Source organism: Macaca mulatta, chromosome 5 (genome assembly GCF_049350105.2).
Source record: "Macaca mulatta isolate MMU2019108-1 chromosome 5, T2T-MMU8v2.0, whole genome shotgun sequence".
In the NCBI taxonomy this organism is placed as follows: domain Eukaryota; kingdom Metazoa; phylum Chordata; class Mammalia; order Primates; family Cercopithecidae; genus Macaca; species Macaca mulatta.
Genome location: NC_133410.1, coordinates 156,675,147 through 156,697,636, shown reverse-complemented (window position 1 = coordinate 156,697,636; position 22,490 = coordinate 156,675,147). Strand labels below are relative to the sequence as shown.

General features: G+C 39.3%; 1 protein-coding gene across 9 annotated transcripts in view; it reads left to right on the top strand.

Moving 5' to 3' along the window:
• Nucleotides 1-22,490, top strand: part of NR3C2 (nuclear receptor subfamily 3 group C member 2) — a 365,926-nt gene that overhangs the window by 313,974 nt on the left and 29,462 nt on the right. For all 9 annotated transcript variants that reach the window (XM_078002311.1, XM_078002313.1, XM_028848799.2 and 6 more), the window contains exons 7-8: nt 8,474-8,604; nt 14,525-14,682. In XM_078002311.1, coding sequence (XP_077858437.1) covers nt 8,474-8,604; nt 14,525-14,682 — 289 coding nt within the window. The remainder of the gene's footprint in view (nt 1-8,473; nt 8,605-14,524; nt 14,683-22,490) is intronic.

Genomic DNA, 22,490 nt, shown 5'->3' with positions numbered 1-22,490 from the left:
CATGAAGTGTCCATGAAGGTGTTTAGACTCATACTTAGAGCTCCCGAGTTCTACAGGTGTTCATAGCCTGGAATGCTTTGTAGTTTGGGCTTATCAGATATCTACTTCTGTCAAAGTACAACATGACTATGATGCTACAATTACATTTAATTTGGAGAAATAATTTCTCAAATCAATTACTTCCAGAAGGACTTCCAGATACCCTAATGGTAAGCCAGTACCTAAAAAACAAGAGTGTTCCTTCTGACAGCCATTGGCTGATAGGTTCAATGGACTCGTCTTATAATGTGAAATAGGGCAACATGGTTGACATAATGATGGTAAGATAGCATGGGTGGGTCCTGTAGATAAAAGAGTTGTTCAGATTGTTTAGATGCTCAGTTAAAAGCAGGCAGCCAGCACACAAGTCATTTATATTTTGAAAGCCCTACCCACACTCTGATTTTAATGGACCTTTTCTAATTGCCACTATTCTTACATGAATTAAACCCCATTTCTAACCCCAAATTCTCTCCAAAGCAAGAAAAAAAATATTGTCTAACTCCCATCATTCACTTTAGTCCCAAGTAAATCAGATTTGGAGAAGTTAGATAATTTTAACTTAATATTTTAAAACTATTTCCAAATGATCATATTATTTTAGTTTAGTACAATGGATGTTCTAAGAGAAGACCAGATGAAGTTATAGCTACAAATAAAATTGGCTTCCTCATTTGAGAAAATTTCAAGTTTATAAAACTATTGAAGTATTTTTTAAAAAATATTTTAGAACTATTGTCATAGATTTTAACCCAACCTCTAGAGTGGGTCTCTAGACCCACTTTGGCTGCTGTGTTTATTTATCCAAAAGTAAAGTTTTTATTCTGTTCCTACAAATAAGAAGATATTTAGAAATGGCTGACATGTGCAAATATATTAGTACTCACAGTTCTTAAGTAGAGACTAGCAGCCATCAGTTACTCAGGTCTGATGTTCACTATATGGCTGTTTTCTATGGCAGTAATCTGTTACCATATTTGTATTAGTTCACTATTGAAGGGTGACTTTTGGTCATGCATTTACTTTTGGTTTACAGAGGCATTATATGAGTTTGCTTCTCTTTCCCAAAGTAGCCAGTATATTTTTACATTCTATTCAAAATGAGGTAAAATTATGACATGAATAAAAGCATGTAGCAAAGAGTATATTCTGTGAAGCGATATTGCAAAATTAATACCAATATTATGCCAAAAGATTGTCCTTGTTTCAACTTCTTTGGATGTACTTTTCTATACATTTAATTGTGCAAAAAAATGCACAATTGCACAAAAAATTGTGCAAAAATGATGTGATATAAAATGCAGTTTCAAGATGGCCTATTTTCTTGAAATTTCAAGCTATATCAAGTGCTCCATACTTTTCATTTAGATAATTCGATTTCATGCAATGGAAACAGCAATGGAATTTGAAAACCCAAAATGTTACCACATAATGGGTAGCAAAGAATAAACAAATGAATGACTGTAATAACAAAACATTGCAGGTGCTGAATAGAGTTGTATGACTCTGGAAAAAAGAGCCAAAAATGATTACTCAGGCTGGCATACAGAGAAAGGAAAGTGCATGAGTTTTGAAGTAAAAAACCTGGGTTTGGATCCTGGCTTCACATGTACCTAAAATTCCTTATCATGAACATGAGAATAATTCCTCACAGGGCATTGTGAGATTTAGCAAGAAGAAATTTAGCTCTGGTGTGTGGCGGGTAATCCATAAATGATAGCTGTGGAGACTGTAGAGGTTATTTAGTTAATACCTCACAAAGAGTTAAAAAGAGATGCTGTTCATACTGAAGTGGCAAAAAATGCTTTCTTTAGGTGTGTTGTCACACGTTAGTGTTCTAATCTGTTTTCAAGTGGAATCTGAAGTCTCTCTTTAACCTTTAATCTGTGTGTGGATGTTTTGTTAACACATCTGATAACAGAAATGCTCTGACATGGAGGTGTTTCGTTCTCATGTTCTACTCTAGGCAAGTTATTTCTGCCTTCTGAAAATCTACATTATCTCTGGTTTTTCCCTAGATTTACCATCTTCTATATAGAAATAATTTAAAATAATAACATAATATTGTATTCCCGAAAACTCATTTTAAGACCTTGACTCCTTCTTGGTTTGTTTCAACCAAATGATCATTGGTCTCTTAAGAAGCATTGTATTCTCTCCATTATTTCCAAATAAAGCTAACATGTGTGAATTATAATTTAAGAGCTTCCATATAATTAGTTCATACATCCCTGCAAGATTGGAATTATTATTAGTATTCCAATTTTATACATGATAAGCCTGAGATCTCAGATGCTACATGATTACCAGATCACAAAGCCAGCATGCTGAAAAGCTGATGAGCTGTGCCCCTCTAGGACCTGCTGGGGCAAAGCTAGGGATGCCCCCTTAAGGAATCAAATGCACATAAGCGCACGTTTCAAACCGCACAGTATGAAATGCATGTTGTGTTATACTCCACAGACATTCTGATTTTCCAGTTTGCTTTACCCATGTCACAATCTAAATCAGTCTCTCTCTCTCAAAAATTTTGTAGAACTTCATAAATGCAATATCTAATTTTGTGGCCACTTGATAATCTTATATAAATTGCCAGTATTACTTTTCCTTCATCATCATCATCATATGCAAATCTGTATGTTTTCATAGCCTTTAACTGTTCTCTGTTCTCTTTTCCTTTCATTCTCTCTATCATTCATTCATGAGAAATACTTAGCAAAGACTGACACATTGCACTTGTTTATCGTATTCTTTTTGACACTTACAAAAGTTAGACATGGATCCTTTCTTTAAGAAGTTTGCAGTTACCAATCAAAATGATGGAACTAAACTGAGCTTTTAATTTTTTTTTTTTTTTTTTTTGGCTCTAAACACACAGAAATTCTGCATTAAAAAAAAAGTCTTAAATATATAGCCAAGCTCAAAAGAAATGTTTTTAAAAGGTGCAAAACTAGGAAATTCATAGACAGGGTGCTTTAAAGCAAAACTAATGCCACAGATGGTCCACTGACTACTGAATGCAGATATGTGCTTGAGGATGGGTATTAGAACACAAACAGGGAAAGGTGACAGGAAGCCAGACTCCAACAAGGCCAGCGCCTGAAATAGAGCCCCCTGCATAAATCTAGGGCTTGGCAAAGATTTCGCTGTCTACTAACAAGGACAATAAAACTAAACCAACCAGCCAGCATGGCAAGGAAGCTGAAAGAAATAAGAAACAGAAACCTGCATCACATCAAGTGTGGAGTCTAAATTTAAACTACATGAGTCTTGCAAAAAGTGTTTAAGCTGAGAAATTAGCATAAAAACTGCTCCAGAACAAGTAAAATGCTTATACCCATGACAGCCGCAAATGCTAAAACTCTGTAGAGTCCCATCCACAAGCCAGAACCCATGGGATTCACCTAGAAGACAATACATGCCAAAATAATACATGTTAGATATGCATATTAGCACCCCCCAAATTTGAATAAAACATCTGAAAGAAACTATAAAATAAACATGTTTAAATATCTAGATATGTAAAGGAGAAATACCTATGGAAAAGAACAGAAATGTTTGAGAGAGAATTGAATAGAGCATTTCTCAGCTCAACATGAAAAATACTGCCACTAAAATTAAAACACTGTATTAAACAGTAGATTATATGGAAAACAGATCTGAGAAAATCACCTAGGAATGCAGTACAGAGAGATAAAAAGCAAGAAAATATGAAAGAGAGGCTAATGTGGAAAACATGAGGAGAAGGTCCAACATACTGCTAACCGGAGTTTAAAAACGAAAAATAACAGGAACAGGATGGGGTGATATTTGAAGGGACAATGACTAAAAACATTTTAGAACTGAAGGAATACTTATATATGCAAGTTGAATAAGGACATTGAGTCCTGAACAGGAGAAATAAAAATCAGTCTGCACCTCGGTAACATCGTCATGAAACTGCAGGCATCATATAAATAGAGAAAAATTTTTAAAGCTACCAAAGAGAAAAATGCAGGCCACCTTCAGGAGAACGACAATTAGACTAACAGGAAATTTCCCAAAAGCAACAATTAAGGCCCATGTGTAGTTGAATACTGTCAAGCTAGAAATCCATAGCTTTTTAAAATATCATCCAGGAATGAAGGTAAAATAAAGACATTTTCAGACAAATTGAGACCAAAGACATGAGACATGAACTTTTGTTTTGTTTTGGGATGGAGTCTCACTCTATCACCCAGGCTAGGGTGCAATGGCTGACTTTGGCTCACTATTACCTCTGCCTCCCAGTTCAAGTGATTCTTCCACCTCACCCTCCTGGTAGCTAGGATTACAGGCACCTGCCATCATGCCCAGCTAATTTTTGTATTTTTGTAGAGATGGGGTTTCACCATGTTGGCCAGGCTGGTCTTGAACACCTGACCTCAGGTGAAATGCCTGCCTCAGCCTCCCAAAGTGCTAGGATTACAAGCATGAACCACTGCACCCAGCCCCAGAACATTTATCAACTAATCACTGCTGAAAGAATTACTAAAATACATTCTTCAATAAGTAAGAAATTGAACTCAGGAGTAAAGTCAAGAAGTGAGGGTGTTCAGAGAAACACTGGGGAAATCTAAGCAGACCTGGAGTGTGTGTGTATGAGAGAAACTAGATTTAACAGTGATGACTTAAGGTGTGAAAACAGCATGTATAGCTTCTAAATCCTGTAGAGCTATAGCAGAGGGGGCTTGTTGGGGGAACCCATCCCCAATATTTCAATGTAGGTTCTTTCTATTTTCCATAAGTGTCAGCTACCTGAGAAATAAAGAGAGGAATTTTACCGCTGGGCCACTGGGGGTGACATCACATATTGGTAGGACCATGATGCCCACCTGAGCCTCAAAACCAGCAAGTTTTATTAAGGGTTTCAAAGGGGGAGGGGATGTAAGAACAGGGAGTAGGTACAAAGATCACATGCTTCAAAGGGCAAAAAGCAGAACTACTAATAAGGGTGTAACAAAGATCACATGCTTCTGAGGGAACAGGACAAAGGGCAAAAGCAGAACCAGTGATAAGGGTCCAACAAAGATCACAAGGCAAAGGGGAAAAGCAGAACTACTGATAAGGGTCTATGTTCAGTGGTGCATGTATTGTCTTGATAATTTTTTTTTCTTTTTTTTGAGACAGAGTCTCGCTCTGTTGCCCAGGCTGGAGTGCAGTGGCCAGATCTCAGCTCACTGCAAGCTCCACCTCCCAGGTTTACACCATTCTCCTGCCTCAGCCTCCCGAGTAGCTGGGACTACAGGCGCCCGCCACCTTGCCCAGCTAGTTTTTTGTATTTTTTAGTAGAGACGGGGTTTCACCATGTTAGCCAGGATGGTCTCGATCTCCTGACCTCGTGATCCGCCCATCTCGGGCTCCCAAAGTGCTGGGATTACAGGCTTGAGCCACTGCACCCAGCCAGATAAATATTTTAAACAACAGAAAACAGGGTTCGAGAGCAGAGAACCCACCTGACCACAAATTTACCGGAGTTTTTCCCCACCCTAGTAAGCCCGAGGGTACTGCAGGTAACCAGGGCGTATCTCAGTCCTTATCTCAACTGCATAAGACATACATTCCCAGAGCGGCCGTTTATAGACCTACCCTCAGGAACACATTCCTTTCCCGGGGTATTAATATTCCTTGCTAGGAAAAGAATTTAGCAATATCTTCCCTACTTGAACGTCTGTTTATAGGCTCTCTGCAGGAAGAAAAATATGGCTCTTTTTGCCTGACCCCACAGGCAGTCAGACCTTATGGTTGTCTTCTCTTGTTCCCTAAAAATCACTGTTATTCTGTTCTTTTTCAAGGTGCACTGATTTCATATTGTTCAAACACACTGTTTTACAATCAATTTGTACAGTTAACATAATTATCACAGTGGTCCTGAGGTGACATACATCCTCAGCTTACGAAGATAACAGGATTAGGAGATTAAAGGCAGGCATAAGAAATTATAAAAGTATTATTTGGGAACTGATAAATGTCCATATTAAAATGAAATCTTCACAATTTATGTTCCTCTGCCACAGCTCCAGCTAGTCCCTCCATTCGGGGTCCCTGACTTCCCACAACAGGAGGCTAAAAAGCTAGTAGATCAATCCAATGAAAGGAAGAGAAAGAGAAAGAAGGGAAAGAGGAAGGAAAGTAGGTTAAAATGGTAGAGAACATCCAAACTTGTCAGTAATCATGATAAATAAAAACAGATTAAACTGAGTTATTAAAATACAGAGACTCTCAGATTTCTGAATCCAGCCTTTTGTGTTTAGAAGATATGTGTGAAATATAATTACGTGGGAAGTTTGAAACTAAGGGATCAAAAGAAGGGTGGACAGCACACCTGGTAAGTTCTAAAGAGAGCAAGAAAAAGAGGCAGACAGCGAAAAAAACAATGTGAAGATCAGACAACATTTTTAAGGCACAAAATTATTAGGAATAAAAATGGTGTTACTCAGTGCGAGAAGGAAAAAATGAGTAAATTTGGTAAAGATAAAGAGTCAAATCACCACAGAAGACACCCAAATGATGAGTAAATACGGAATCTACTGGTGATAATGGAAATGGAAATAAAAGCAACCATGTGCTATCTACCCATTCAACCTCCCATCAAATGGAAAAAAAATGAAATTGGATAATGGCAAGCATTGGTGGGGATGTGGAGTAAGGGCATGCTCATGCTCTGCTGGTTGGAATGAAAGCAGGAGACATGCGCAAATCTATGACTCAGAAGTTCTGTTTTCGTTCTGTATCCTATAGAAATGACAAGGATATTCCTTGGGCATCATTTGTGATAGTAATAAAGAGCAAACAACCCAAGTGTCCATCAGTAGAGCAATGGATAAGTAAAATGCAGTACATTCAAACAAATGAAGCTCGAAGCAGTTAAAATGAATTAACTTAGTTACCTGTATCAAAATAGATACATCTCAAAGTTATTGTTGAATAAAAATAAGTTGCAGAAGGATGTGCATATCTAATTTCAAATTTACATAAAACAAAGCAGTACTGTATGCTGTTTTTATAGATACACACATGTGTAGTGAAATACACACATCTGAGAGGAAATGATAATCACCTAGACTGGGTGGTTCCCTTCTTGAAAGAGGAAGAGATGGATGGGATCGGGGAAGAAGGCAGAGTGGGCATTAACTCTGCCATGTTTAATTTTTAAAAATCTGATGCACATATGGCAAAAATAGTAGCATTTGTTTACACTGTTAATTCTGGATGGTAGATTCGGAAGCTCCTGCTGTTAGCATATGTGTGTGTTTAAAATATTTCCTTAATTTAAAATGGCTTCTAGCTTATTGGGGGAGAGGAAAGATATATAATAATGCAGAGAACATGTTTTGTGTTTCATTATGGGTTCCTTATAATTGGCATTCAGAGTTGAGATGCAAGAGATTTCTGCCAATTGAGGGGAGCCCCAGAATCCATCCTGGAAGAGAGATCCCCACATTGTTTTCCGGCAGATGCTGCCTGCTTTCAGTCACCCTTTAATAGATCCACCATCCAGACCTTGTTTTCTGTTTCTTTGGCCTTGGTCAAGTCCTTTCTCATTTTTCACCAATAGTGTCTCTTTCACTTTTTACAGTCTGGTCACCATGAACCAGTAGTTACCCAGGGCCTTACAGAACGTTTATTACTTTGAGGGAAAACATCTAAGAAAAATAGTGATGCCTTGCTTACTTCTTAAGCAAAGAGAAAATAATAACTTCTGTTTTTAGATAACATGGATTTTTATGGAAGCATTTGGACAGTGGTGTGAGGGTATTGTTTGGTTGTGTGTGTGGAAGTATTTGTATATGTTGTGCCAAACTCCCTTGTCATTTTTTCTCTTTATCAGAGAGATTCCATTTGGTGTTCTCACCTTTTAAAGTATTTTTTAATTTCCCTTTTAAAACTTGTTGATGTAAATAGTTAATAACATGTTCCATGACCTCTGTAAGGAAGGTCCATGAAGAAATAAGATTGGTCATCCCCGTCCTATGTTCATAGCATCTAGCTCAGTCCTTTCCTATAAATGCTGGATATCTGTGGCTGAAAAGGAACAAAAGTCTGTGGGCTTTGCCCCAGATCACAGCAGCTTCTCTGCTTTGTGGATGGTCTCACTATAACACACTAAAATCCTAATCAGTCAGTATTACTCTTGACATAAAATGAAATCATGGCATACTTTGAAAGGGTTGCTTTCAGTGCTCCTGACACATTCTCACAGGGTACAAGTAAACAGCCCAGCAGTATTGGTCTAGAAGCAATTTACCAATCACTATGAAAAGCGTCTAACTTGTCTTTAAAATACACATCTGCTCCATGTTGAAGCCAAAAGGAGAATTCTGAGTCAGATCTCTTATTAAGCTGCCTCAGGCTGCCAGTCTGGGTTTGATAATGAATCTTGCATTCTCAGACATTTTCTTCTTTTCCTTTGCAGAGAGAAGATGCATCAGTCTGCCATGTATGAACTATGCCAGGGGATGCACCAAATCAGCCTTCAGTTCGTTCGACTGCAGCTCACCTTTGAAGAATACACCATCATGAAAGTTTTGCTGCTACTAAGCACAAGTAAATTGATGCCCATCCTGGCACTGTTTCTGTATTACCAGCTCATCTTCCCCATAGGGTGGTAGCCTATATTTATTGTATTCAGGTAGTTGGTACCAAAAACAAAAACAAATCAAACAGAAACATTGAAGAAATTGGAGGAAGCCTTTGACCTTTGATGAACTAAGTTACTTGCAAAGTATGAAGCTTTGGGCATGTGAAAGAGCATATCCCAATATTCCTTCATCCATCCAACCACTCAGTGTTTATAAAGTGTCTGTTACGTGTATAGTAGGATTGGGCAATTCAGGAAACACAAGGGTTAATGAGGCACAGTCTTTATTCTCATGGAGTTTGTACTCAAAGAAAAGTTCAAAGATTTTTTTTTTTTTTTTTTTTGAGATGGAGTCTTGCTCTGTTGCCCAGGCCAGAGTGCAGTGGTATGATCTTGGCTCACTGCAGCCTCCACCTTCCAGGTTCAAGCAATTCTCCTGTCTTGGCCTCCCAAGTAGCTGGGATTACAGGCATGTGCCACCATGCCTGGCTAATTTTTGTATTTTTAGTAGAGATGGGCTTTCGACATGTTGGCCAGGGTGGTCTCAAACTCCTGACCTCTGGTGATCCACTAGCCTCAGCGTCCCAAAGTGCTGAGATTATAGGCATGAGCCACCATGCCTGGCCAAAGATATCTTTAATACATATGGAAAGTAATTATTTACTATGATAGAGGTAAGGAATGTAATGGTGGTTCAAAGAAGAGAAGAGCACATTCAGTTCTGGGGATCTGGGGAGGGACACGTGATGCAGCTGGATCTTGGAGGGTTTTGCAAGAGCCGTAGGTTGGATAGAAGGTGTGAGATGGCATTGCCGTGAACATCAGTATGAATGAGTGTGGACCTGTGGGGAAGTCTATATAGGCAGTAACACTTAGTGGGGAGGGGTTGTTTTGCCTTCCAATTCTTTATTTTATTTATGTATTCATTTATTTTTTAAAGGTGTATCAAGTTATGTTAGGTGGAGAGTCATGGGGAATAAAATTGGGGAATAAGATTGGGGTGTCGATTAGACCAAAATATTCAATGTCCATTGAAGAAATCTGAACGTCATTAGGTGGGCAGAAGAGGGCAATGCTGAAGGCTTTTGAGCAGTGGGATGACAGGATCAAAGCCGTATTGTATGGCTTTATAAGGGTCTCTCTGGTGGAATGGATTCAAGAGGAGAGAGACAGGATGGGAGAGAGGCAGAGACAGAGAACTTAGCCCAATTGGAAGCACAGAGACCTGCTGGGAGCCTGTGGAAGTAATGGGGGGCATTACCATGACTGGTAGTATGATGGACAGGAGGAAGTGGAGTCCAGAAACATTGTAGAGTTGGCCTTGGCAGCTGCCTAGGAAGGGAAATAAAAGTGCTGTGGGTCAGAGTGACACAGGTTTTGAGCACAGAGAAATGACTAGCCACAGTAGTGATGCCATTAATAGGAATATGTTAACATCAGGACTTGGAGTAGATTGTGTGAAGTGTAAAATGAGTTCTGTTTTGGATAGGTTAATTTTTTGATACCAACTCTGTGTCCTGATAGAAACAGCCAAAAGATGGGGACAACTGGGGACTGGGACTGTGAAGACAGGTTTGAGCATGGAGATATAAATTTGAAATTATCCTTATAGAAAATTGTAGTGTAATTCCAATGGTGAGTGGGGTTACCATCGTCCAGAGAGAGCCAGTGGAGCTGTGTTACAGGAAGGTAGCAGAGGCTGCAGGACAGAGACAGAACTGTCAGAGAGGTGCAGATCATGGGAGAGTATATGGTATTGGAAGCCAGGAAGTGAGAGTTTCCAAAAGGGGTGTAACGAACAGCATGGCCTCCACAGAGAAAGTTGATAACCCTGATAGAAGGCCACTGGAGTTGACCGTTAGGCATTGGGCAGATGCTAGCATGCCAGGGACTTGCTAATTGATGAGAAGCTTTTTTGGGCTTCTGGAACCAAGTATGGGAGGAGAGAAGTTGATGGCATAAAGTGCCAGAGGAGACAAGAGAGGACAGGATTAGCTTTGACAAGGATGTGCGGCAGTTGTAACTCCGACAACAGCACAGGAATTTTCCAACAGAGGGGAAAGAATTTGAGGAAGCTCCCATCAGATGAGGGCGAGACCCAGAAAGATGACAGGAGACAGTGTGGAGAGGAAAACTCTGAGCCTTATGCGATGGCCAGTGAGGAAACTGAGAAATGTTCCAGATGTTAAGAGCCTGAAAGGGTGCCTCGGCAAGTGGCATGGACTTCAGAGGAGGAGAGAGTGCCTAGTGACAACTTGGAGTATCCAGTCTGTGCCTAGCCCTTGCCATGGGTCCCTGAAACAGAGGTGTGGGAGAAGGGGCAGTGATCAGTAAAGTCATTTGGAGAAAAGGGCCAAGACTAGCCAAGGTACTCAGGATTGAATGCATATGAAGAGCTGCTGTTTCCAGCAGAGAGGGACTGGGTCTGCGGAAAATAAGCTGGAATCAGGTAGCGATCAAAGCAGGAAGAGGGGAGGCAGTGGTGACATGTGTAATCATCCTGCTTCACCTATGTTTGGCACCTTGCAATTTGCAAAGTGTTTTTCCATATATTATCTAATTTAATGCTTAAAATCACCCTGGGAGATTGATAGGCCTTTTCTAAAGTTGACAAAACGGAGGCACATAAGTGTGATGTGTTGAATATCCTCTATGAGCTAGGTCTAAAACCGATGGCTTGGGACTTTACCTCTAGTGTTGTTCCTGCTACCCTAAGAGCAGGCGCCAAGAGGCTGAAAGGCAGGCGGATGGCAGGTGGCACACAATGGCAGCAGTGAGGGCGGAGTGTCCAAAAGGCAGAATCGCAGACTCCGTAGCAGAGGGGGCAAACCGGCAGTCCTGGTAGGGAGGTGGGGCCAGCAGTTCACAGCTGTGTTTTATTTGGCCAGCACAGGGTTTTGGGGTTGCTTTTGGCCTTTTGTTTTATTTTCATTGAATTCAATTGCCCGGGGCAGGGCGTGTTCTCTCCAGTTTGCCACAGGCCCCACCATTCCTCACTAATTACACCCAGCCCCATCTCCCGCTGCTCTTGTGTTTACAGCCCCTCACCTGCAGGGTCCACCTCCTGCTCCACTCTTCACCAAGGTTTCTGTTGTTCCTGATTTATTCTTTCTGGAGTATAACTTTGAAACTATAATCTTTAAATTCACTGAAAAAGATTTTACTCCTCTTCCAAGCTAGGTTATTAACCATTACTGGTTAGAAAAATATGTTTAAAATTATGACAAATGGATGATAGAATATAAATGAAACATTTTTTAAAGTGCTTGTGGTACTAATTCTTTATGAATGTTGACTACTCAATCTAAATTGATGTCTTATCCTTTTACATCTTTTTACATATTCACTCAGCCCATAATAGATTCTGATATCATTTTGAAGCTACTTGAATTAATTTATTAGCCCCCAAGTAGCTCAGTAGTTTGAATTCTGATTTTTTTCAATGCAGAAAAAGCAAAATGAAAAGGTAGGAAAACATAGGTGCATTTTGTGAACCATAAAAACTGCAGGCTTTAGTAAGCTTGTTTTGCTAATCTGTGATATAGAACACATGAAAATTTTTCATCTCAGGACTGTCAGATGCACACCTGATGTCCAGCGTATCAAAGTGTTTCGGGACTGACATCAGAGGCTCTCATGTTCTTGAGGAAAGCAGACTTCCACCCCAGTTGCCTCTTTGCTCTTCTCCAGATTTTGGATGATTTCCAGCAGCTCTGCTGCATTTAATAAGTAAATTCAGAAACTCTGGGCAGAACTCCAAAATTTGAGGTTTTGCTTAAGTTCTCTTTATTTGTGGGTTTGTTTCAACTTCTAAAAAATCTGGCTGGGAAACTGGTACGCTATATTTCAGTTACAGCAATAATATATAAGTAATACTGTTTGACAAGTTGTTATAATTTTTAGAATTTTTGATCTACAACTATCAGAAATATAAATTTGGTTAATCTTAGATGTACCAAATGGTATTGAAATATAATAGTGAAACTTATTTATTCTACCACTAGTCAGCTTTTCATGTATGGGGTGATGTCCATATAAGTATCTATAATGAAAAACTAAACATTTACTTTGTACAGTTTTATAACTTATATGCTAATCTGTGGGTGGGAAGTGTAAAATATCTGCAAACTTTTCCTGTCTTTTAGAAAGTTTTAAGTTAACATTAAAATTTTGGTAGAAATTGGATTTATGGTTTTACTATTAACATTCTGGTTATTACTGTTCTTTATTTTTTTTACTTTTAAAATAAAGTTTTATTTTAAGGAGAAAAAATACTATTTGTTATATAATGGATAGCATTTAACATTTAATGTGAATGTCAAATATTTTAAACCATAATATTGTGGCAGCCTCAGGAATTTGTGCAGTTACTATTAGGGATTTACTTTTCCCCTCACAAAAATAGACTTAAATAAATGACAAATCAAAACTGTCAACAATTAAACTCAAGAAGATTATTAACATAATAGTAGAAGTTAATTTGCAAGATAATCCATCTTTTTATAGGATAACAGGGTTTATTTGGAAACAGCAGTATGCCTGGCTTCCAGGGTTGCACACAATGCTCAGAACCATCTCAAAGTGCTGATGGCCAAAGTAAATAATTATTTATACCAGTTATGGGAAATTAGAAAATATAATAGGTAATTAAGAAGTGAAAGTACGAGCAGTTTCAAAATCAGAATGTTAACATCCCAAGATGAATTTTCATTAGGTCTTTATCTCCTAAAAATAAAATTCTAAGTGATTTTCTTATTCAGTGTTAAGGCATAAACGTAACTATTGGCTATAGTGGAAAAAAAAATACTTACATTCTGTCCTACACCTGGACTTCATTTCTTAATAAAGTACTTTCACAAATGTCCTGGGACCTGCTTCTCAGTGGGTCACAGAAGCACTTGATAAGCTTACAAGTCCTGAATTTCAAAGTATTCTTTTTTAAGTGAATTTTTTAAAAAACATACGAAAGCTAGCCACCACATAAAAGGAAAGAAGAAAATATTATCCTTAGTTTTCTACCTTATCAAAGATACAGATGAACATGGTTCATTCTCTTTGAAAGTTTTAAATTTTGCCTTGCGTGCAGAGCCACTGTTGGTGTTCCCTCCTCACACACATAAACCAGTGTACATGAATCCTAACTTGCCAATACCTCAGAGATAAGAAAATATATTTTAATGTACAGACGCTTTATGAGGTTGTACTGGGAGGTCATGTGCCTTAGTGGTCATGCGATCCTGGTGCAAAGTGGATAGAAAGTGCTTCTTTGTAAGCAGCATCCTCCACTTCGTAGATGGCCAGTTCCCCCGAATGTCTTTAATATTTGAACTTGAGAATGAAGATGTTGATTTCTAATTCTAGCCCCAACCTAGATTGTCTGTGGCTCTTCAGTTATCCTGGAAAATCAAAATATATTTTCCTATCTCTGAGGTATTGGCAAGTTAGGATTCATAAACACTTGGATGACCAGCCACAAGGCAATGTGGCATTGTGCTTAAGAGAAAGGCTTTGGAAACAGACAGACCTAAGTTGATACCACCCCTTCTCTGCCTTTTTTTATTGTGTCCATGGGCAAGTGATTCAGCCTGCAGTGTTCAGTTTCCTCATCTGTAAAATGAGAATGATATAACCGTTATGTCATAATATTGGTGTCAGGGTTAAGTGAACTAGTCTGTGCAAAGTGTATGATAAGACACATCTGATAGATAGTTGTTGTTCTTTGTGTATGTATGTGTAGAAGTATTTGCCAGTAGACAACTGCCATATTTATTCATAAATGCAGTTGAGATTTAGTATCTAACCTCAAAATCAGTATATGGCCTTACCTGCTAAGAAGCTAAAGGTTTTCCATCCTTGAAATTTACATGTCTGTTTTCCTTAACACAGTTCCAAAGGATGGCCTCAAAAGCCAGGCTGCATTTGAAGAAATGAGGACAAATTACATCAAAGAACTAAGGAAGATGGTAACTAAGTGTCCCAACAATTCTGGGCAGAGCTGGCAGAGGTTCTACCAACTGACCAAGCTGCTGGACTCTATGCATGACGTGAGTAGAGCCCCTCCTTGGTTCCTAAGTGAAGGATCAGCAACCACATACACGCCGCTGGCCAAAGGAAACAGAGATTGAGAGTTTTCAGAGTGTCATGCTAGACCCCTGTTGACTCCATTAAGGATGTCACCATGTCCAAGGGGCTGAAGAAGAGACCCAGAGCCAGGGAATGAAACATAGGGTTTATTGGGTACTTACATACAGGATGGGCCAAGAGTAGTGCAAGAAAACCACTCCCATTTATAAAAAGCATTCAGGCTATATAGCATTTCCGCCTAGCAACCTCCATTTAACCCATGACAAAGGGCCTCGATCCCCTGGATGACCTACATTCCAAAGAATGGGCCAGGGATTCAGATGTCCTCTATAGATTAGGAGTGAATCTCCAGGTTGGCCACTCTCAGATTCCTTAGCTTAGAACCCTGAACACATATTCTTCTTAAGCCATAGGGCCATTCTTAGGGTATGCTTGAGTTATTGCTGTCAGGTGGCATCTGCCATACACAGGGCTTTGGGAAGAATCAGGGTAAATCATCTGGTGGAAAGCAGCAAGAGTTAAAAACTGATTAAGTTTAAAAAAAAATTTTTTTTTTCAAATAACCTTTGGAACAAACCTCATTGACAGCAGAGAGTATTCCCTGGACCAGGGAAGGCCCTCAGATTTGCCACACGTGTCAGATTGAGTTTCACATTTTTGCTCGCAATTTAGAAAATGTTTGGTTAATAAAAATGTTTGCTTTAACATTGCATAAATAGTGTCCATCTTCTACAACTGTTAATCTAATAACCCAATCTTTCAAAAACATTATTAGTGGTTCAGGGCCAGCTTGGATCATCTCAATCTTTGCCAACTTTTGAATCTTATATTCATTATTCTTCATAGGAGTCACCTTTCTTGTCTTGTGTGAATACAGAAAGGAGATTCTAAGCTTGTTTCTAATTTAATCAATTATAGATATAGCCGAGGTGGTTTTAGCAGTTTCTACAAAATTTTGATTTGGATAACTTGCTTTGTATGTCATTTAAAATATGCTTCTTGTTTCATTTTGCAAGCAGCTTCTCCAGTTCTGGCTCAAAGTATGTTGTACGCAGTCATGCTAATTTAGTTCTTCATACTTGTGAAGTTTCCATACTTTCTTTTGGAGAATTTATTGCCTAAGTTCAGCCTGTAAGATCTGAGTAGTAAACTCTTTTAAAAATATTTTTCTATTAAGGAAAATGTTGACAGGCTTGATGACCAGTATTATAATGGTGTTATTATGGAAATAATGGTCCATCTTTTAGAAATTCCATTATGACAGCAGAATGTTCTCTCTCTGTGGTAACTAATGGCATAAGGTTGATTGATAAAAGAATGCCACTTTCCAGTGTTTTACACTGAGACCCTGTGCATATCATTTACCTCTGCTTTCTCTGAACTTTTCATATGACAAAAGTCAAATTCCCACAAGGCGAACTCAGTGATAAATAGTTTTGCTAATTGTCAGTAGCTTAAAGAGTGTGACTTAGTGGAAAATCTTAGAAATAAGAGATGATGGCAAGCAAGGCTTTGGGGAACACAGCAAATTATGCTCTTCATGACTCACACAAAAGGAAATGCAGGAAACTGGAGCAAAGACTTCCCACTCGTTTTATGTTGAAACCACAGATCATCTACATGAGAACACATAGCAGATTTACTTTCGTCTGTTAATTTCGTTGAAAGGCCCTCTGAGTAGAGAATAGAATGGGGGTTTTGTGGTTCTTTCTTAAATTCTCTTATTTGTACAGTTAGGCACAAGTGCAATATCAAAATTCATGTGATTATAGATGAAACATTCTGAAACAATTTCCATGTAATGAGGCTGACAACAGAAGTTAAACTTGGTTTTTCAAAAGCCCTTCAGAATTGACTTTCCTTAAGCAGCATAGCACAGTGGAAACACTGAGGCCTCACCTAGTGGTGGTCCACGGGTCAAAACCTCGTTTGCTAGGTTTTTTTTTTGGTTTTTTTGGTTTTTTTTTTCCACCAGCACAGTGCTTGGCATAGATAGGAACTCAATGAATAGTTTTTTGAATGGCTGTATCATAAATGCTGTTTTATGCAAAGTTTTCCAAAGTAAATTAGTGTCCTTTGGGGTTTCTTAATTGAGGTAGAACTGATGCAGAATAAACTGAACAAATTTAAAGTCCACAATTTTATAAGTTTTGACTTCTATACACACCTGTGAAATTATCACCACAATCAAGATAGTGAATATATCTATCACCCCAAAAGTTTTCTCCAGCCTTCCTTTAATCTTTCCACCTACCCTTCTTCTCCTCAATTACTTTCTATATTGCTTCTATTAATAGAGATTAGTTTGCATTTTCTAGTGTTACATATAAATGTAACAATGCGGTATGTAGTCTTTTTTGGTCTGGCTTCCTTCATTTAGCATAGTTACGTTGAGATTCACTGATTCCATTTCATATATAAATAATTTGTCGTTTTTTGGGGTTTTTTTATCGCTAGTTTCCCATTGTGTGGATTTTCCCCCAATTAATTTGTGCAGTCACCTATTGATGGTTGTTTGGGTTGTTACCAGCTTGGAGGCTATTACAAATAAAGCCATACTGAGCCTTTCTGTACAAGTGTTTGTAGGGACATATACTTTCTCCTTTCTTGGATGAATGCCTTGTAGTGGAATACCTGGGTAATATGGCAGGTATATTTTCATATTTTAAGAAACTGCCAAACGGTTTTCCAAAATGGTTGAACAATTTACTATTCCCAAGAGAAGCATGTGAGGTTCAGATTGCTCCACACCCTTGCCAACTCTTGGCGTGGTTAGTCGGTTTACTTTCAGCCATTCTAATAGCTGCACAGTGGTATCTTACTGTGGTTTGAACTTGGTTTCCCTGAAGATGATGGTGAACATCTTTTCACATGCTCATTTATCTTTATGTCTTCTTTGGTGAAGTGTCTGTTCAACTCTTTGGCTTATTTTTCATAATTGGATAATTTGTTTTCTGATTGCTGGGTCTTGAGAGTTCTTTCTATTTTCTGGATGCAAATCCAGATATCTGACTGTAAGTATTTTCTCCCAGTGCGGCTGATTTTTCATTCTCTTAGCAATGTCTTTTGGAGAGCAGGAGTTTGTAATTTTAACTAAGTCCCGTTGATGATTGTTTTCTATATGGGTCATGCTTTCAGGGCTGTATCTGAGAAGCCCTAGTATAAGCCAGTGTCACAGAGCTTTGCTCTGTATTTCCTTCTAGCATCACTGTCCTTCACTGCTAGCCTGTGTCTTGGAAATCATTTTTTCATGGTCTTTATTTTGAATACTTTTGGTTGTTTCAAGTGGAAGGGTAATTTCAATTCATCTCACTCCACCTTGGCTGGAAGAAGAATACCACTTTTTCAGAATCATTGGAATCATTTTAATTCTAAAAGCTTTATTTTGAAATATCAAAAATGTTGGATCTTAAAGGTGGCCTGACAGAAGCATGTTGAATACTCTGTTTATATTCCTTTTCCAGACAGAACATTGAAAAGTGCATTGTAAGTCTAGAGGGACCTTTCTAACATTCACACTTACTCAGACTTGAGACTGCCTACAGCTTTTTCATTAGAGTAAATTAGTGAATCAACAGTTGTGGAATTTTCTCTGTGCTGGCTCTATACTCAGAGGCTAGTTCTGATCGCCTTTTGGAAAAAAGAGCATTTGTTTTTAAGGGTCACACACATAAGAACCTTTGACTGTAGATCAAAGTTCTGCTTAAACCGTGTGTATAGTATGCCAGCTCTCAAGATACATCCACACCGCTCTCAGGACACACGTGGATTTCTTCCACATAGTACACATATGTGCTAGAAAAATGGTCCCAAGGTGGGTGAAAGGCACATTCTCTGAAAGAACAGGTTGACAGTTGAGTGTTTGAATCGGTTAACAACTTTAATGAATCATAAGCCCTCTGAACTTCAATCTTTCCCCCCAAAAATATTTCAAACAAAGCAGCTGTGGTAAGGATACTAGGAGTAGATGTACTTTTGCATTGTAAATGTTTAGGTGTCATATGTAAAGCATATAGAATCCTTACTCTACTAGAAAGAAAGAATTGACAATAATAATTTTTTTAGTTCTAAGAATAGCAATTTCCTATGAGTGAAAGAAGCTTATTTCTAATGAATTTATTGCTAACTTCTGTTCATTCTTTGAAAGATCAAGAACTGTTTATGTTATGGTCATTGTGTAGAACAGTAAGTAACAAAGATGGTATTAATAGTATAGTACCTTTTGAGGCAAAAATTGCCCTTTTCCTATTAAACATATGTTGCAATTTTATGTCAGTATACACACTTAGTAAAAATGTGCCTCCTGCCTAGCAGTATAGACAGTACTGCAGAGGATACACAATGTGCTACCAACCCAACCCCTGATAAATAGTGTGCATAGTATGCCAGCCCTCAGGACACATGCACACAACTCTCAGGACATACATGGATTTCTTCCACATGGTACACATATGTGTTGGTAGAATGGTAAGCTCAGAGTTTACAGAGGCAACTGGAGCATAATGCAAGGTAGAAAGTAATCAGGTGTTCGGACCAGTTCCCTGGATGGTGGGACCCCTGAGAGCATGTATGTTTATGTATTCATCTGTTGGTGAGCCCTTGCCACATTCCCAGGACCAGTGGGCCAATGCAAACAGAAAGTCTGTCCTTAGTCATCGATAGAGGACGATGTTCATCTCATTCAACAAATACATGAGTGTCTAAAAGTGCCAGGCAGTGTCATAGGAGGGAGACACCCCCAGACAGAGCAGCCAGACAGCACCTGGAGGTCACAGGACAGCGTCCTGGGACCTCCGAGGAGGTGGAGTTGTGGGCTCACTGACACTTATTCTACATTGGAACCAAGCCTTGTGAAGAAAGCAGAGGAGCTGTGCCGGGCAGGGGTCATGGAAAACTTCCAAGGGCGCGTCAGAGGATCCTTATTTAATGGAAGAAGAAACAGTCCTGGAGAGTGATTTCTTAAGTTCCTAGATAGCTGGTGGCAGCCAGAACTTCCTTGACTCACTGCTGAGTGCTCCGGACGCTGCCATTATGATAGAGAACACTTGTGGCTGATACCAGCTGCTCGTTTTTAGGCTGGGATGGATTTCAGAGATCAGAAAACCATCATCTAGGAATGTTAGGGACAGCTGCGCCGCCCTCCGGTGCTCCAGATTTGTTTGCGTCTTCCCTGGCCTGTTCTGGAATTCATCGGTTATGTGAGGTGCAGGGTTACATCTTGAAGGCAGTCAACCTTGTTTTTATTAAAACATCATGTGTGTGTAGCAGATCCCAAAACAAAATGTTAATTGACCTCAGCATGAGCTGAGCAAGCCTTGGCTTGGAGGCGTTTGCTTCTGTGCATGACCATTAGACCTGGATGAGAACCTACCCCTGGGCTGGGTAGGGGTCAGTGTGTCACTGAGATGCTCTTCTCTGCATGACAGAAGGAAGGCCTCTGAGGATCCCTGCTGAATAGCTGCTTTCCATGTCTCCAGGGGCCATGCTAGAAGCTGACATGGCTCTTCTCTAGCCAGGCTCTGGGACCCATGGCTTCCCTGCTCCTAGAGGGGCAAGGTGGGTGGTGTGAGAAACAGAAATCTTGTGGTACAGAAAATACTACATGTACACACTGGGGAGATGTCATTCTTTAGGTGAAAAGGGCGTTAAGTATCATTGACATGGCTGGGTGCAGTGGCTCCCACTTGTAATCCCAGTACTTTGGGAAGTGGAGGTGGAGGTGGGCAGATCACTTCAGGTGAGGAGTTAGAGACCAGCCCAGCCAACATGATGAAACCCATCTCTACTAATAATACAAAATTAGCTGGGTGCGATAATGCACGCCTGTAGTACCAGCTACTTCGGAGGCTGAGATGAGAAGATTGCTTGAGCCCAGGAGGCAGAGGCTGCAGTGAGACAAGATTGCACCACAGCACTCCAGCCTGGATCACAGAGCAATACCTGTCTCAAATAGAAAAAGAAAAAAATTGTCAGTGAGTCAAAATATCTCACCAAATGAGATATTGCTACAAGCAGCAGAGACTGTTCACAAATTATTATTATTTTCTTTTTCTATTTTACTTTAAGTTCTGGGATACATGTGCAGAATGTGCTGGTTTGTTATGTAGGTATACATGTGCCATGGTGACCTGCTGCACCTATCAACCCGTCATCTAGGTTTGTTTGTTTTTTTTTCTTTAAGTTCTAGGGTACATGTGAACAACGTGCAGGTTTGTTACATATGTATACATGTGCCATGTTGGTGTGCTGCACCCATTAACTCATCATTTACATTAGGTATATCTTCTAACGCTATCCCTCCCCCTACTCCTCCCCACAATAGGCCCCGGTATGTGATGTTCCCCTTCCTGTGTCCAAGTGATCTCGTTGTTCAATTCCCACCTATGAGTGAGAACATGCGGTGTTTGGTTTTCTGTTCTTGCGATAGTTTGCTGAGAATGATGGTTTCCAGCTGCATCCATGTCCCTACAAAGGACACGAACTCATCCTTTTTTATGGCTGCATAGTATTCCATGGTGTATATATGCCACATTTTCTTAATCCAGTCTGTCACTGATGGATATTTGGGTTGATTCCAAGTCTTTGGTATTGTGAATAGTGCCGCAATAAACATACATGTGCATGTGTCTTTATAGCAGCATGACTTATAATCCTTTGGGTATATCCCCAGTAATGGGATGGCTGGGTCAAATGGTATTTCTAGTCCTAGATCCTTGGGGAATCGCCACACTGTTTTCCACAATGGTTGAACTAGTTTACAGTCCCACCAACAGTGTAAAAGTGTTCCTATTTCTCCACATCCTCTCCAGCACCTGCTGTTTCCTGATTTTTTAATGATTGCCATTCTAACTGGTGTGAGATGATATCTCATTGTGGTTTTGATTTGCATTTCCTGATGGCCAGTGATGATGAGCATTTTTTCATGTGTCTGTTGGCTGTATGAATGTCTTCTTTTGAGAAGTATCTGTTTATATCCTTTGCCCACTTTTTGATGGGGTGGTTTGTTTTTTTCTTGTAAAATTGATTGAGTTCTTTATAGGTTCTGGATATTAGCCCTTTGTCAGATGAGTAGATTGCAAAAATTTTCTCCCATTCTGTAGGTTGGCTGTTCACTCTGATGGTCATTTCTTTTGCTGTGTAGAAGCTCCTTAGTTTAATTAGATCCCATTTGTCAATTTTGGCTTTTGTTGCCATTGCTTTTGGTGTTTTAGACATGAAGTCCTTGCCCATGCCTATGTCCTGAATGGTATTACTAGGTTTTCTTCTAGGGTTTTTATGATTTTAGGTCTAACATTTAAGTCTCTAATCCATCTTGAATTAATTTTCATATAAGGAGTAAGGAAAGGATCCAGTTTCAGCTTTCTACTTATGGCTAGCCAATTTTCCCAGCACCATTTATTAAATAGGGAATTGTTTCCCCATTTCTTGTTTTTGTCAGGTTTGTCAAAGATCAGATGGCTGTAGATGTGTGGTATTATTTCTGAGGGCTCTGTTCTGTTCCATTGGTCTGTATCTCTGTTTTGGTACCAGTACCATGCTGTTTTGGTTACTGTAGCCTTGTAGTATAGTTTGAAGTCAGGTAGCGTGATGCCTCCAGCTTTGTTCTTTTGGCTTAGGATTGTCTTGGCTATTCAGGGTCTTTTTTGGTTCCATATGAACTTTAAAGCAGTTTTTTTCCAATTCTGTGAAGAAAGTCATTGGTAGCTTAATGGGGATGGCATTGAATCTATAAATTACCTTGGGCAGTATGGCCATTTTCACAATATTG